General features: G+C 38.9%; 1 protein-coding gene and 3 long non-coding RNA genes across 4 annotated transcripts in view; 2 read left to right on the top strand and 2 right to left on the bottom strand.

Moving 5' to 3' along the window:
• Positions 1-1,584, top strand: part of LOC146472426 (uncharacterized) — a 3,018-nt gene extending 1,434 nt beyond the window's left edge. Inside the window, exon 2 of the long non-coding RNA XR_014866583.1 lies at positions 1,225-1,584. This is a non-coding gene — a long non-coding RNA (uncharacterized LOC146472426). The remainder of the gene's footprint in view (positions 1-1,224) is intronic.
• Positions 1,585-2,384: 800 nt separating this feature from the next.
• Positions 2,385-2,746, bottom strand: LOC146472425 (uncharacterized). Its single transcript, XR_014866642.1, has 2 exons — positions 2,479-2,746; positions 2,385-2,439 (listed from the first exon to the last, which is right to left on the bottom strand). It is a non-coding gene; the product is annotated as an uncharacterized LOC146472425 (long non-coding RNA).
• A 580-nt stretch (positions 2,747-3,326) lies between these two features.
• On the bottom strand, positions 3,327-5,326 carry LOC146472424 (uncharacterized). The gene is made up of 2 exons (XR_014866585.1): positions 5,024-5,326; positions 3,327-3,386 (listed from the first exon to the last, which is right to left on the bottom strand). It is a non-coding gene; the product is annotated as an uncharacterized LOC146472424 (long non-coding RNA).
• Positions 5,327-7,431: 2,105 nt separating this feature from the next.
• Positions 7,432-12,274, top strand: LOC146472423 (solute carrier family 22 member 15-like). Its single transcript, XM_085119774.1, has 2 exons — positions 7,432-8,445; positions 9,848-12,274. The coding sequence occupies exons 1-2, from the start codon at positions 7,890-7,892 to the stop codon at positions 10,822-10,824; spliced, it is 1,533 nt and encodes a 510-aa protein (XP_084975900.1). The 5' UTR covers positions 7,432-7,889; the 3' UTR covers positions 10,825-12,274.
• Positions 12,275-13,832: the final 1,558 nt, after the last annotated feature.

Below are 13,832 nucleotides of genomic sequence, written 5' to 3'. Positions count from 1 at the left end.
GACCTTGAAACCGAATTGAGAATTTTCGAAGATTAGTTCGACAATAAGGTATATATATAGAAAAGGTTGGAATTTCTTGTATTATAAGAATGTATCTGGCTTGCAAGAGTAAACATATTGCGAAAATAATTTGGAAGTAAGCTTCTTAAAAAAGATACATAAATTTACCTATTTGGTATAAATAAATGTCAGAGAATTTTGAAATCTCCTGTTCTTTAAAAAGAACACCAGTATGAGCATCAAAAGAAACTTTAGATATTATTCTGATTATCTTCTTTTGCAGAACAATAATCCGATTTAAATTAGACTGATATGTCGATCCCCACACAGAAACACAGTGAATTAAGTAATGGTAAACTACACTATAGTACAAGGAGCGTAAGGAGGTTTTGGGAAGGCAAAAACTAGACTTATATATAATACCTACTGATTTTGATATTTCTCTAGAAACACTAAGTATGTGAGGCTTCCATGACAAATGCTCATCGAGGATAACACCTAAAAATACTGTCTCTTTCACACGTTCAATTGCATTGCTGTCAATTTGAATAGATATATCAAGTGTTTTCCTCCTTTGGGGTGGTCTAAAAACCATAAAATTTGATTTTTTAAAGTTAATGGACAGCTTGTTTGCTCGACGCCGTTGAGTTAAATTTAAGCATTTCAGAATTCAAGATTCCAGGAAGCAAGTTAAAATCTTTGTGGGAGAAAAATATGTTTGTATCATCTGTAAAAAGAATAAAATCCACGACCTTTGACACGTTACACAGATCATTTGTATAGAGTAGAAAGAGTAGGGGACCTAGTATAGAACCCTGAGGCACCCCGCACTTAGTTTCGCAAGACTCCAAACTGACACCATTAAATTCCACACATTGTTGTCTATTGCTTAGATAGCTTTCGAACCCTCTAAGTGAAGTGCCACGAACACCACAATGCTCTAATTTTGAAATCAAAATGCTATGATCAACGGTGTCAAAGGCCTTGGACAAGTCTATAAAAATACCAACTGTGCATTCCTTATTGTCAATGGCGGAAGAGATTTTGTCATATAAACAAGTAAGAGCATAAGCGCTAGCCGTGGAGTGATGCTTGCGAAAACCATACTGATTGTCAGAGAGAATGTTATGATTATTAAGAAACCTTAGTAGACGATTGTACATTACTCTCTCATTGCTTACTACAGTACATTAACAATATTGGTTTTATTTTATTTCTTTTCAGAATGCAATACTTAAACTGCACAGACCGCTGAAGAAACAGCTACTTCAAAGACACCTATGACTCATTAATTCCACAAAAGACATTGTGTACTCAATTCATACGCATAGAAGCTTACTCTTCATCAGGGAAACTTGGGATCATAAGGAGCTTTTTTATCATTGATTTGAATTTCATTTTATTTTTACCAAGTGATAACAATTCCACCTACGTATACAGGAGGTAAACATCTACCTGAGGGAGGTCATGATGTTTATAGCACCATGCAAGTATGTATTATAATAGGGAAGAATTGACTTGAAGAAAGCTTATGAATTTTAAGGGGCTTTTGCACTTCATGCACAAGGCCCTCAAATTTGGAATGACAACCATCTTGATTTAGGTAATTCGCTTACTATCTCGAATTGTAGACAAAAACTTAAAGATTACATCCAATCAAATTGTGAATTCATGTCTTTTTGAACTCTCGTATACACGGCTTAGCTTAATTTAATATGTTATTTGTTATTTATTTAATTAATTTTTTTTCATTTAAGTTATTATTATTATTATTATTATTATTATTATTATTATTATCACTACTATTATTAACATTAATATTTATCTATTTATTTATTCATTTATTTATTTATTTATTTATTTGTAAACTGTAAAGTAATTGCACCATTTTGACCGATCTCCTGTATGAATTGTGCCATATAAGCCCCCCGGCTTCGGCATCTCAATATCGATTTACAGGTATTACTTATTACCATGCACTCTCTTGTACTATCATTATGAATAAAGAGCATTACATATTATATCGTCTCAGTTGTTCAATAATTATTGTATTCAAACAGAAGAAAAAAAAAAGAGAAAAGTCCAAATTCTCCAATGCCAAAGGTACAGTGTAAATTCAGTTCAATTTCTCTACCCCAGCCAAATTCAATTCCCTTCTTCCCAGGCATGGTACATGGTCAAATGCCATGTGGGAGGGGGGGGGGGGAACAAGGCATTTATTTTTTGTTCAAATTTGACTTGTTCTCCAACTCATGACAAAGTTCCACCTGTGTTTAGAAGCATAGAGCTTACTTGATAACAAATGACACGTCATGAGCTTAAAACATGAAAATGAAAACATTTAGGGGTGGTCATTTGGATCTTTTGAAAAGCACACTCAAAGGTTCATGGCATGGCTCACTTTCATTTTGACCTTTACTTGAGGTACAGATTTGTTGACTTACAAAATAATAGCTCTTTATGTCATATCTTTTTGACTCAATAGCCATAAAGGTTAGCAACCATAACTGTAATTGAATATGGATATTTGAAAGATACATTTCAATATCAGGTGAAGGATTAAGTAGAAGAAAGACCCTCAGTTATTTTTTTGGGATTTCTTTTCACAACTGCTTAAGGACGGTGCCTACTAATAGCGAAGTATTTTTGCACGGTTTATCACTATGCGGGAAAAGCAGATCTTGGTAGCGGGTATTGAAAGCCAAATTTAAGGAAATTGGGGGTAACCACGCATTTTTTAGAGATAACCAAGCCACAATTTTTTATTATTCTAAAAAGCAGCAAAATACAAAGCAATGTGTGGTGCTTTTTTCCAAATTGAAGCTTTATTATCTCTGAAAAATGCATGATTTCCCCCCAATTTTCTTTTTGGATACCAAAATCACTTGCTAAGTTCTGCTTTCTCCGCATAGTTTTAAAGTGCGCAAAAATATCCCTTTAATAGTAGGCACCACCCATAGGAAACCCGAGTATCTCCAGATGCAGAGAACGTATGCGCAGTAACAATAGTAGGCACCGTCCTTAAGTTCTAGAAAGGACTGAGAATCTTTCTTCCAATTAAACATTACTTAAAAATGTTGGTCATTTTGTATCTTTGCACTCTAAGTGGTACATATATACCAATCTACACAATTTGCTGCCAGAGAGGAACAAAATTATGACCATTTGCATCCAATCCATCATTATATGGGAGATCCTCCGTCAATTAACCCTACAAACTTGAATATCAAATTTTACATAATTTTGACACATGACAAGAGGTCAAGCTTGACAATAACAGTTCAACAACATCTGTTGTACACTATGTCTTTTGAGGAATTGATGAGTCATAGGTGTCTTTGATGTAGCAGTTTCTTCAGCGGTCTGCACAGTTTAAGTATTGCATCCTGAAAAGAAATAAAATAAAACCAATATTGTTCATGTACTGTAATAAGCAGTCAAACAGTCAAACCTCTTGTAAGTGATCACAAATTAAATTAAAATAAATTCTGACATATTAAGGGTTATATTTTTAAAAATGATCTATCATTTCAACAGTCATAAACAGTCACTTCTAGTAAAATTTAATGTGGAAATTACAGGTTGATGGGGTCAACCAAGAAAAAACGACAACAACAACAAGAAAACAATTGCCTATAATCATCATAACAGCTATTATGCTATTTTAATGCACCTGCATTTTTTCTATTTAAACCCATAACACCTCTCACAGCAAATCTTTATGGCTGTAAAATTGTTTCATTAGATGAATATAAATGGCCCAGCATAGGTCAGTGTGTTGCCAAATAATAATATTGATAATAATATGTTATAGTATATACCACACAAGTGAATAGTGCTTGTAGCGCGCGCTGATTGGCTAGCTCGGAGGTGATTAGCCAAGTACTATTCACCTCCGAGCAACCAAAGAGAAACAAGATGGCTTCCCGTTTCGCCACGGTCACTTAAGAGGAAAATATTTCTTTAAAAAAGACGGCTATTACAAAAAATACAAAAATGGCAACAAATTTTGGTTTGACGACATTACATGGTAAGTTACTAAATCTTTCAAACCTTATATTCCTAGGCGAAAAATAAAAATACCATCCATTTTTTACGAAACTGTCGAGCACTATAATTACAATGTAAACAAAGAAACATCTAATGTTTTGCAGTGTGGTTTCAACAATAGGACAAATTTCAGACAACAATCGAAAAAAATACACGTGAGCAACTAAACAAGTGCCTCCAGGAGTTTTAGTTGTCTGCAAGAAAGCGAGACGGAACTTTCTACAATAAGAAATCGATTACCGCGAGGCACGCGAGATTTTAAAATTTCCCGCCATTTGTCGGTATATTGTCAAAACTAAAGTAATTTTTGGTCCACTTCTTATTCAGCTTGTGTGGTATATACTAAAACAATTATTGTTAAATATTCCATGTTATGAGTGTAAATAAAAAAATGAGAAAACTCTCATTAATCTCATTCTAGTGAGATTAAAAGGCTTTTCAAATAATAATAATAATAATAATAATAATTCTTTATAAATAAATTTATTCTAAAACGGCATGTACACAAAATGCAAAAGCCCTTAAGATTCGTAAGCTTTCTTCAAGTCCATCCTTCCTTATTATAACACCATAACCTCCCTTAGGTATGGCCTCCCACCATACCTCCTATAGGCGGATGTTATGAGTTGGTAAAAATGAAAATATTTATGAAATTCAAGTCAATGATAGAAAAGCTCCTTATGATCCCATGTTTCCCTCCTAGAGAGTAAGCTTCTATGCCTATGAATTGACTTTTATGATACATAAGTTATAAAATATACACTGTAAGCCACTGCACCTCCCTTAGGTAGATGTTAACCTCCTGTAGGTGGATGTTATGAGTTGGTAATAAAATTAATGAAATCACACTCAGGTCAATGATTAGAAAAGCTCCTGCAAGATTGTAAGTTTTAATGCTTGCAAATAAGCTTTCCATGTGTACGATTGTGCCAGTATAACACATACGATACAAACGTGGTGCTATAAAACGTACCTCCCTTAGGTCGATGTTAACCTCCCGTAGGCCGATGTTAACCTCCTTTAGGTCGATGTTAACCTCCCGTAGGCCGATGTTACCTGAGCAAATCTTGACTGTTTTCATAGTTCCACGTTTCTTCCACAAATCGAACGTAAAATCCTTGAGGTCAGTGTTCAGACGCCGAGAAACGAAAGTAGAAAGAACTCTGTATTCTACCATAACGAATCCTAACAAACGTTCGAAGTCTTTATTTCCCCGACGTCGTCCGCCATTACTACTGAAAGAGAGTGAATGCAGGTCAATTTCCGGTATAATCGGATCTCGGATCGTGGCTGCTCCGAAGAATAACCCATGACGTCACCTCCCTTAGACCGATGTTATCTTTTCTCAACCCACTTTCGCATCCTTTCGCATGTTAACTTTCGACCGTCACGGTCAGCGGATTTTCTTGTCTGTGTAAGCTACCATGAAATGAGCCATACGACCAGGAGGGAGAGGTCAACTCGTGGGCTCGGCTGTCCGGATGATACGGGCCATCGTGACGTCACTTCCTGTGAAGCGCGGGATTTTGTCCAGTTTCGAAAATGGCGCTGGTGATTTTGTTGCATCAAACGACTTTTTTTTCCAGCCAGGCTCCGGATGGGATTTGTTTTCTTGCTGAGTAGACTTTTAATCTTCTTTTCTCGATATAGGTAAGTGTTCATTTATTTTCAACCATAAATTATGCTGAAAATATTGCAGTGAAGAGTTACGTGTACTTGCGCTGATCGGAAAAGCTGAGATTGTCCGCGCCAGAAAAATTACATCTTATTAATTACACAAAGTACTGGTGAAACTGACATTTGGCTCTGGACGAGGTTAAATCTTAGTGCAAACGTTCCAGTTGAGATTAGTAGGTTATATTCAACTGTAAAAATGATCAGTGCGTTTGTTTCGCCGAGTGAAAGAACATTGAAAATTATAAGTTTGTGTTTATTGCTGAAACTTGACCTCGAGTTATAGAATTTGCCTCTAACATTATTAAAATAATTGATAGATACAAAATGATGATTCAAAGGAGTTTATTTTAATTTACCCATGCCATTTAACCTTTGTAAAGAAGACTTTTGCTGAGCAACCTAGAATTTTGAAAAAGCTTGCAAAATATGCGGACGCCCGAGGAAACTGACTTTCTTTTGAACTGATAATTACTTTTTGCGAGAAATTTCTCGAAATTTCACACCAAATCGCGAACTCCTGACTCAGTTTTCTGGCCGAACATATTCACAATATCTTCAGCTTTCTCTAGAGCTCTGATAAGGAGACATCTTGTCATAGAAATAAACTTATCACCTGAAATGATCCACAAAACAAATGAGCAAGGAGACGATAAATGCTGTGTTTCAGTTGATTTACATAAGTAAGATGATGAAAGAGTAGAAGTTGAGTTAAACTTAAGTGCTAGTCCAGAGAGTAATTGAATCCTCCTTATGTATTCCAAACCTGTGAGAGAAAAACTTGTGCATTGCCCCTAGAATTTTGATGATTAGATACAGAATGTTTAGACTATTTTGCCTTGAAGCTGGCGTCAGCCGCTCGGCCTCGCAAAGAAAAGTCTTGTCATATTTTCCTGTTTTAGTGAAATAATTAACAAAAAAAGCAAACCCCATTGCCTATAAACAATTACCAACTGGCAAATTACTTAGTACTACAGGGTTCTTTGCAACGTAGCTTTTCCGATAGCTTGAGAAAAAAAAATGTTTTCGCCTTTCTTTTCGCGAGCGCTCGACCAGACAGTAGCGGAGAAATGCGTTTAAACCCACTGATCATTTTTATTAAGTTGTTAGATAACTGTTTTTAATGGCCAATTGAAAGCTCTTAACCACAGTAAGATCTCACTTTTCCCTCCTTGTTAAATTCTTTTGGGTTCTCAAGTTATCTTTCTTCAAAGATGCGCAGGCCGTCACTGTTTTGTCGCATTTGCTATTAACCAGTGTCAAACTTTTGCGTATTTTCATACTTGAAATAATAACTTCATGAGCGATATTGCTGTTTTCATGTATTATGGTAATAGGTTAAATCATAGCAATGATTCTTTGATGACCTTGTGTAGAACTATTTGACTGATCATCCACGAAAAACATTTGCCGAGGTTGTAGTTTATCAATCATTCAAACTTCCCGGGTTTTACAGGAAGTGACGTCACGATGGCCCGTATCATCCGGACAAGCAATCCGATTGCGAAAAGCCGAAGTTGACCCCTCCCTCCTGCATACGACTATCATCATCATTGGTCACACTGCACTGACACTGACGAACGGCTCGTTTCGACGATTTAGTGGTAAATCTTCATCAGGGTGGACTTGGCATGGGATAGACGTCAAGTCACGCAAATTCTTAGCGATAGCCGATCGAGAAGAAAACGTGTAGAACACGCACTTGCCGCGGAAAAAAACACGAGGCGCGCGTGCCTCACGTAGCGTGACATTTTATGTTTCACGTAACACTGCCACGTGTATTTACAGCAGGTCGTATTTAGCCGGTCAAATGACAATCTTTCTTTATGGAAATATAGGCATACAACCCCGCACGGATAAAAGAACACTTTTAACTCATTGTTTCATCGCCATTCATGGGTGACCAATTTAATGCAAATATTTTTGCGGTCAGAATATACAGCACAGTCACTGAAATATTCGAACATTTCTGCGGTTAAAACGGAGGAACATGTCGATTGAAGCCGGCACAAAACTACAGTCAACATTTGTGGAAACTGGCGCGGAAGCAGTTCGGCGATTCTCGATTTGCTATTACTACTAGAATCGATAATCAACGCTGTTTTCATTGTCTCGTCTATGAATTGCGAAGTATCTGATGAGAAGACGCCGGTATTCCAAATATAATGGATTTCGACTCCGCGTTAGAACAAGTTGGAGAATTCGGCCGCCATCAAAAGAGAATCTACTTTATTGTGAGTCTCATCTCTCTTCCTCTCGCCTGTCAAATGCTGATTATTGTTTTCATCGGAGCCGTCCCTGAATGGAAATGTCCTTCTACAAGCGGCGACATTTTACACTGCAATTCAAGTCACCCGGCCTGTTGTGACAAAGATGGTTCCATTTGTCACGGAGCAGAATTTTCCTCTGAATTCACATCCATCGCCACCGAGTGGAACCTGGCTTGCGGCGATCGCTTCAAATCCGAGTTTAGCCAGTCAATCTTTGTGTCTGGATACATGTTTGGCGTCCTAGTATTTAGCATTTTGTCTGACAAATATGGCCGTCGTAAGCCCTGGCTTTTCGCTTATATAGTCGGCGGCATTTTAGGTCTAATGACTGGCCTTGCAAGGACTTATGAAGAATACATCGCCCTGAGATTTATTGTGGGTGCAATAAAAGGTGGCGGTGGCCTTATAACGTACGTGCTTTCAACAGAATCCATTGGACCTTCGTATCGAGGTAAGATGTGCTCATATTCCACGCTGTCCCCTCGATAGACTGTTCACAGTCCCGTATTTTTCTGTGGGTTTTTCGAGACTCGTACGCTTCCATCATAGTCCCCTCCCGCCATCTTGGTTTGTTGAGGCGAGCGCAACCTGGGGAGAGTGTTACAAACCAAGATGGCGGGAGTTCGATTAGCCTCCCACGCAGACGTTCTTAGGAACGCGTGACAAACCCCTAAGAACGTCTGCGTGGGAGGCTAGAGTCTCGAAAATCCCACGGAAAAAGTAGGGGACCGTGAACAGCCAACCCCCTCCCCCTCTTCCAAGGTCATCTGTTTGTTCTTGGTTCAAACCTTCACTTTTCCCCTCCTTCAGGCTGCTTCAGAAATGCACGCTAGTGAGATACATGAAATGCATGATTTGATAGACATCACGAGGTGTCCCTTACCCTGAATTCTTACTAAAACACAAATAATTCTGTCAAACATGAAGTCATATGAAAATGACAAAAAGGTCTGTCTTATATAAGGTACCCAAATTCAAGGTTTGGTGCATTTTTGGACGTAGGTGGCTTTTGGGTCCTTTTACAGATTGGATTAAGGTGTTGCATCCTGTTAACATGTGCTAACGTAGTCTACGAACTTTGTTATAGTTAAAAATGTGAACTTAGCCCTATGCAGAAACCACATACACCAAAACAAGATCGCACGTTTTGCAGCAGATTTTAGCCTCTCCGCTAGCTGGAGCTATCAACTTAAAAACGTTTGTTACAGAAATTCTTTGAAATTTTAGAATTTCTGAACGTTATCGAACAGAAAAGATGAAATCGGTACCGTTGCGGGTGAAGGGAAATGCGTCGAGCACCCGGGCTGTGATAGAAGCAGACAGCAGAAGCAGAGACCACTGCTACTAGGGAAATACAAGGGGGGCCGTCTTCAAAGAAACTTGTTATGACCAGTTCCCTTAGATAGAGTGCAAACTAATTTAAATAGAAATTCATTTTTCTAAAATGTCAACATCAGCAGTGAGAAGCTGATGCTTTATTTTTTTAGCTGTTGCTTTTTATAGATTCACTGTTAAGATTGTTTTTCTTAATCTCGGTTCCAGACCCCTTATCACTATTATATATATTTTTAGTTGTCAAAATTGCCACGGTCACTTTTGAAAATGTATGTTGACTAGAATACGAAACGTCAAGTTTATATAAAATGCGTAAGTTTATAATGTTTATCACAGCTGTTTGTGTTTTATTTCTGATCAAGCTACGATGGCCCAAGAACAAAAGTCTTTATAAAATTACTCCACTCAGATTTTATTGGAATAGTTGGAATTCCCCGTCCCCCCACAAACTCCCCTCTAGCCCCGCTTTGGGGAAAATCTGACGCCATTTATGTAAATATTCTTTCTTCTCTTGTTAGGATCTGCAGGCACGTGGCAGCAAGCGTTTTATTCTTTCGGTTACGTCATTCTCACCTTCGAAGCTTATCTTATCCGCGACTGGCGAGTATTGACAATCGTTTCAATTCTTCCAACATTGATCGTTCTATTGGTTTTCAAAAGTATTCCAGAATCTCCACGATGGCTTGTGGCTCAAGGCCGTATCGCAGAAGCCGAAAATATCCTGAGAAAAATACAGAAAGAAAATGGCCGTGGCAATAGTAAGGTAATTCTTCGGACAGCGCACCCAAAACCTGCGAAAGAAGATGGGAAAACTTCGAATTCCCAGCGTGGAATAACGGACTTATTTACTCACCAGTCCGTATGCATTGTCACAGTAGTCATGATGTTATCATGGTGCGTTACAAGCATGGTATATTACGGACTTGCCTTGAATGTCAAACACCTCGAGGGAAATCTCTATATTAACTTCATACTCGGCAGTTTGATCGAGCTACCTTCATTTGTTGTGACACAGATGCTGCTCTCGAAATTCGGGCGCAGATTAAGTTTGTTTTTCCTTCTTCTCGGCAGCAGTGCCTCTTGTTTCCTGTGTATGTTTTTGCAGTTGCAAGAAGGAAACAACGTAGCTATGATCTCTATGGCTGCCTTGGGAGGCAGGTTTTGCATCTGCGCTTCTTACACTGTGCTATATGTTTACTCCGCGGAGTTGTTCCCTACGGTTGTTCGCAATGCAGGAATGGGTGTATCAAGTTTGTCAGCTAGAATCGGTGGAATGGTTGCACCCTTTATTGTACTGATGGGAGATCACCACGTCTCGCTACCAATGCTTGTTTTCGCATTAACTGCGCTATTTGCCGGGATAGCAGGATTGAAATTACACGAGACGCAAGGAAAACGGATGCCAGAGACATTTGAAGATCTTGAGGAAAGCCACTCGAAGAAAGCAAAGACTAATGACTATTCTAGAAAGATTATAAACATCGCAGAATTATGATTCTAAGCAAATGCGGTGGGCGATGTGTTGATTATAATTAGAAGCCCTAGACTGGAAAAAAGGACAAGGTTTAGAGTGACGTTCTGAGAAAAGTTTTGTACCTTGAATCTGTGATTTATGTCAGAAACAGACTCACTTCTGAACAAGAGTCCTCGGTACTCTGGGTGGCAAAGACGGAAAATAAAGGATTGCTCCTACTTGACAAACATCCGGCTGATATGTTCTTTCGTGTCCAGGTCCTCTGTTTTTCTTGAACACAAGCTTTGTCTTGATCAGGGATTGAGAAACGTCGCTATTTTTAATTCTCGTGGTGCCAGGCAGATGGACCCGACGCGCAGCGGGGTGTCATGGGAAGGGACGGTCGCAGGAGCAAATGACGGTCGCTATTTTTCCTCCGTCCCTTCTCATGATGACATCCTGCGCGACTCAATCCAAATTCGTATCCAACCTTCTCCCCACCCCCACCCCCCACCACCACAAACAAAAACAATAGCGACAGTTTGGATATGAGTCTAAACGTGTGTCGCTGCTCGCTCGCGGTCGACAATACGTACTTTAGAGAAAAGAGGAACTGCAGAAACTGGCGGGCTGCTCGCAGTCTATGAATTCCGCTTCCACCATTTTCCGTGTCCGGAGAGTAGGAAGGGGAATTGAACTTAACCTGGGTAGGGTGAGGAGTTTAAACCTGAGGTGTCAAGTTGACTCCTTTCTTCTTGTCCGGCGGAATAGACGTGGTTCCTGAATTTTGGACGAATTCAAAGAGGGAAAAGTTGCTTTTGCGAGCGATTGGCTCACCAAAAATTATATCCGACAGACTTTGTTACAGGGAGAAAATTAATTGCGTTAGACGAAGAAAGAATGCACTCCTAATTGCGTTTGGAGTCGAGATTTTATGGAACAATCAACGAATGAATGAAAGGATCTTGGGACGCGTATCTGGCATCCATCGCAGATTTTGCAAGGGCGGATGACATCATCACCAACTTGGCAAAGGAGAGAGAACATGCAGGGTCGAGATCATCGAACGCACTCCCTCAGATCTTTGATTATGACTAGGTTTTAACAATTTGAATGAATGAACGAGAACACGGTTGCTACTTGGCACTTCTCCTTGGCCACCAAGGGGTCTGAACACATAAAAACACTTAGCTACTTCCAGTTCAAAAAACAGTATAAAAGAATTCTGCTATCTAACTATGTATATTTTAATATAAAAGTGACAGTTCCATATGATCGTCCATACTTGTCATGGAACCAACAACACTACTATCAGAATTTCCATTTATAATATAGCGGTGGTTAGCTCGAAAGCTAAGCTCCTCTGACCACCGTACACTCCTACCAAACCCATTAACTTCTTTCTTTTCTCCTTTTATTTGTTATTTTATTCCTATGTTCCTATATAAAATGTGAATACTATATCCAAGTGTAAATAAACTGAAACTGAACTGAACAATGTTCTTTTCAGTGCCCAGTCCCAGGGCCCTGTGCTCGGGTACCTTGTCTGAACGGGGCCTAAATCTATCTACAGTCGACTTCCGATAGCTCGAACCATCGCTAACTCGAACCACGCGCTAACTCGAACCAATTTTCCTTTCCTTTCAGGTCATTTTCTATATAATCTTACCCTCGATAACTCGAACTCCCGATAGCTCGACCTTTTTCAATTTCCCTTGAAGGTTCGAGTTATCGTAGTTTCAGAGAAGCCTACACAACAAGACCGCAGGGTGATATGGGTAATTAATTGACAAATTTACCCAACTCAGCTATGGTTCACCCCGACAAGCAAAGGCAAATTTGGAAAAGCTAACATTGTTTTATCTATTTGGATTCCGTTTACCTGAAAATTTAAAGCGCAGAAAAGTTTAGAAGACGGACTGATCTTACTGATTCCTCGAGTTATTTTAGTTTTTCAGTGCAAATATATAACCGGCGTTTGAGGTGACGTTTCGCTGAAGAAAATCTCAATTTTCTTCCTAATTTAACCCGAATTTGTGAAGCGGGTAATGTATTCTGATCAGATAGTCAAACGAAGCGAACCTTTGGGTGCCCCTAACGATATTATAATTGTTAATGTTCGTAAGAGGTTACGGAAAACTCTTCGGAAAACAAGCACGTTTAATCGGCCTAAAAACACCCCCAAAACAGTAACGCGGTTAACACTAAATTTGCACGAAAGGATCCTCAAAAATACGACTCTAAAGGCCAAGTGATACGGACAAAATTTCCTTGCAATTTCTTGCGCAACAATGTTGCATTGCGAGCTGCGATTGTTTGTTGCCACTTCCGCACGCAACAAATTTCCATTTTGCAGAAAGTAGAAACAGCGTCTACTCTCTGCAACATGAAGATTTGTTGCGCGCGGAGGTGATAATACGGGCAAAAAACAATCGAAAGTTACAATGCAATATAATAACATAGAGCGCGTGCATCCTAATCTAATTCCTATTGGCATCATCATGGTACCATCACGTCCATCCGATGACTTGTGCAAGTCAGATGGGGGAATGCATACGAGCGCTATGTTATAAAAAACGTTTTACAGAGAGAAAACACCATAAAAATATGTATATTTATAAGAGCTTGTCGAAGTTTAATGAAACGTTAAGATTAAACCAATATGCCGGAGAAACCACTTTCACCTTTTTTTTTTGTAGAGAGAATTTTGTAATTAATCAGGAACAAAACCTGTTTTCCAGGAATCATTTACTCTATTTTCACTATGTTATAAAAAGATTTGTTCATGCTTTAAGCTGTGCGTATATCGATCGCGAGTAATGGATGCACTTGGGAAGTTTGGAGAGCACTCAAGAAGCTAAACTTACGCTTCTCTCGTGCTCTCCAAACTTCCCGCGTGCATCCATAACTCGATATACGCACGCTAAGCATGAACCAATTCTTAATTGTTGCGCGACAAGTTGAAAGAAAATGTTTTCCGTCATGGGCGTAACTATGTTCACGAACTTACAAATTTAAAATGTCTCTGAGCGCGTGCGCAAACGTGCTAA

This window comes from Pavona decussata, unplaced genomic scaffold, assembly GCF_977016875.1.
Source record: "Pavona decussata unplaced genomic scaffold, jaPavDecu1.1 SCAFFOLD_100, whole genome shotgun sequence".
Classification (NCBI taxonomy): domain Eukaryota; kingdom Metazoa; phylum Cnidaria; class Anthozoa; order Scleractinia; family Agariciidae; genus Pavona; species Pavona decussata.
This window is presented reverse-complemented; position numbering and strand designations above follow the sequence as displayed.

Excerpts from the sequence above, each read along its gene's own strand:
- LOC146472423 (XM_085119774.1), top strand. The coding sequence starts at position 7,890 with ATGGATTTCGACTCCGCGTTAGAACAAGTTGGAGAATTCGGCCGCCAT. Across the intron at positions 8,446-9,847 it reads CATTGGACCTTCGTATCGAG|GATCTGCAGGCACGTGGCAG; the intron begins GTAAGATGTGCT and ends TTCTCTTGTTAG.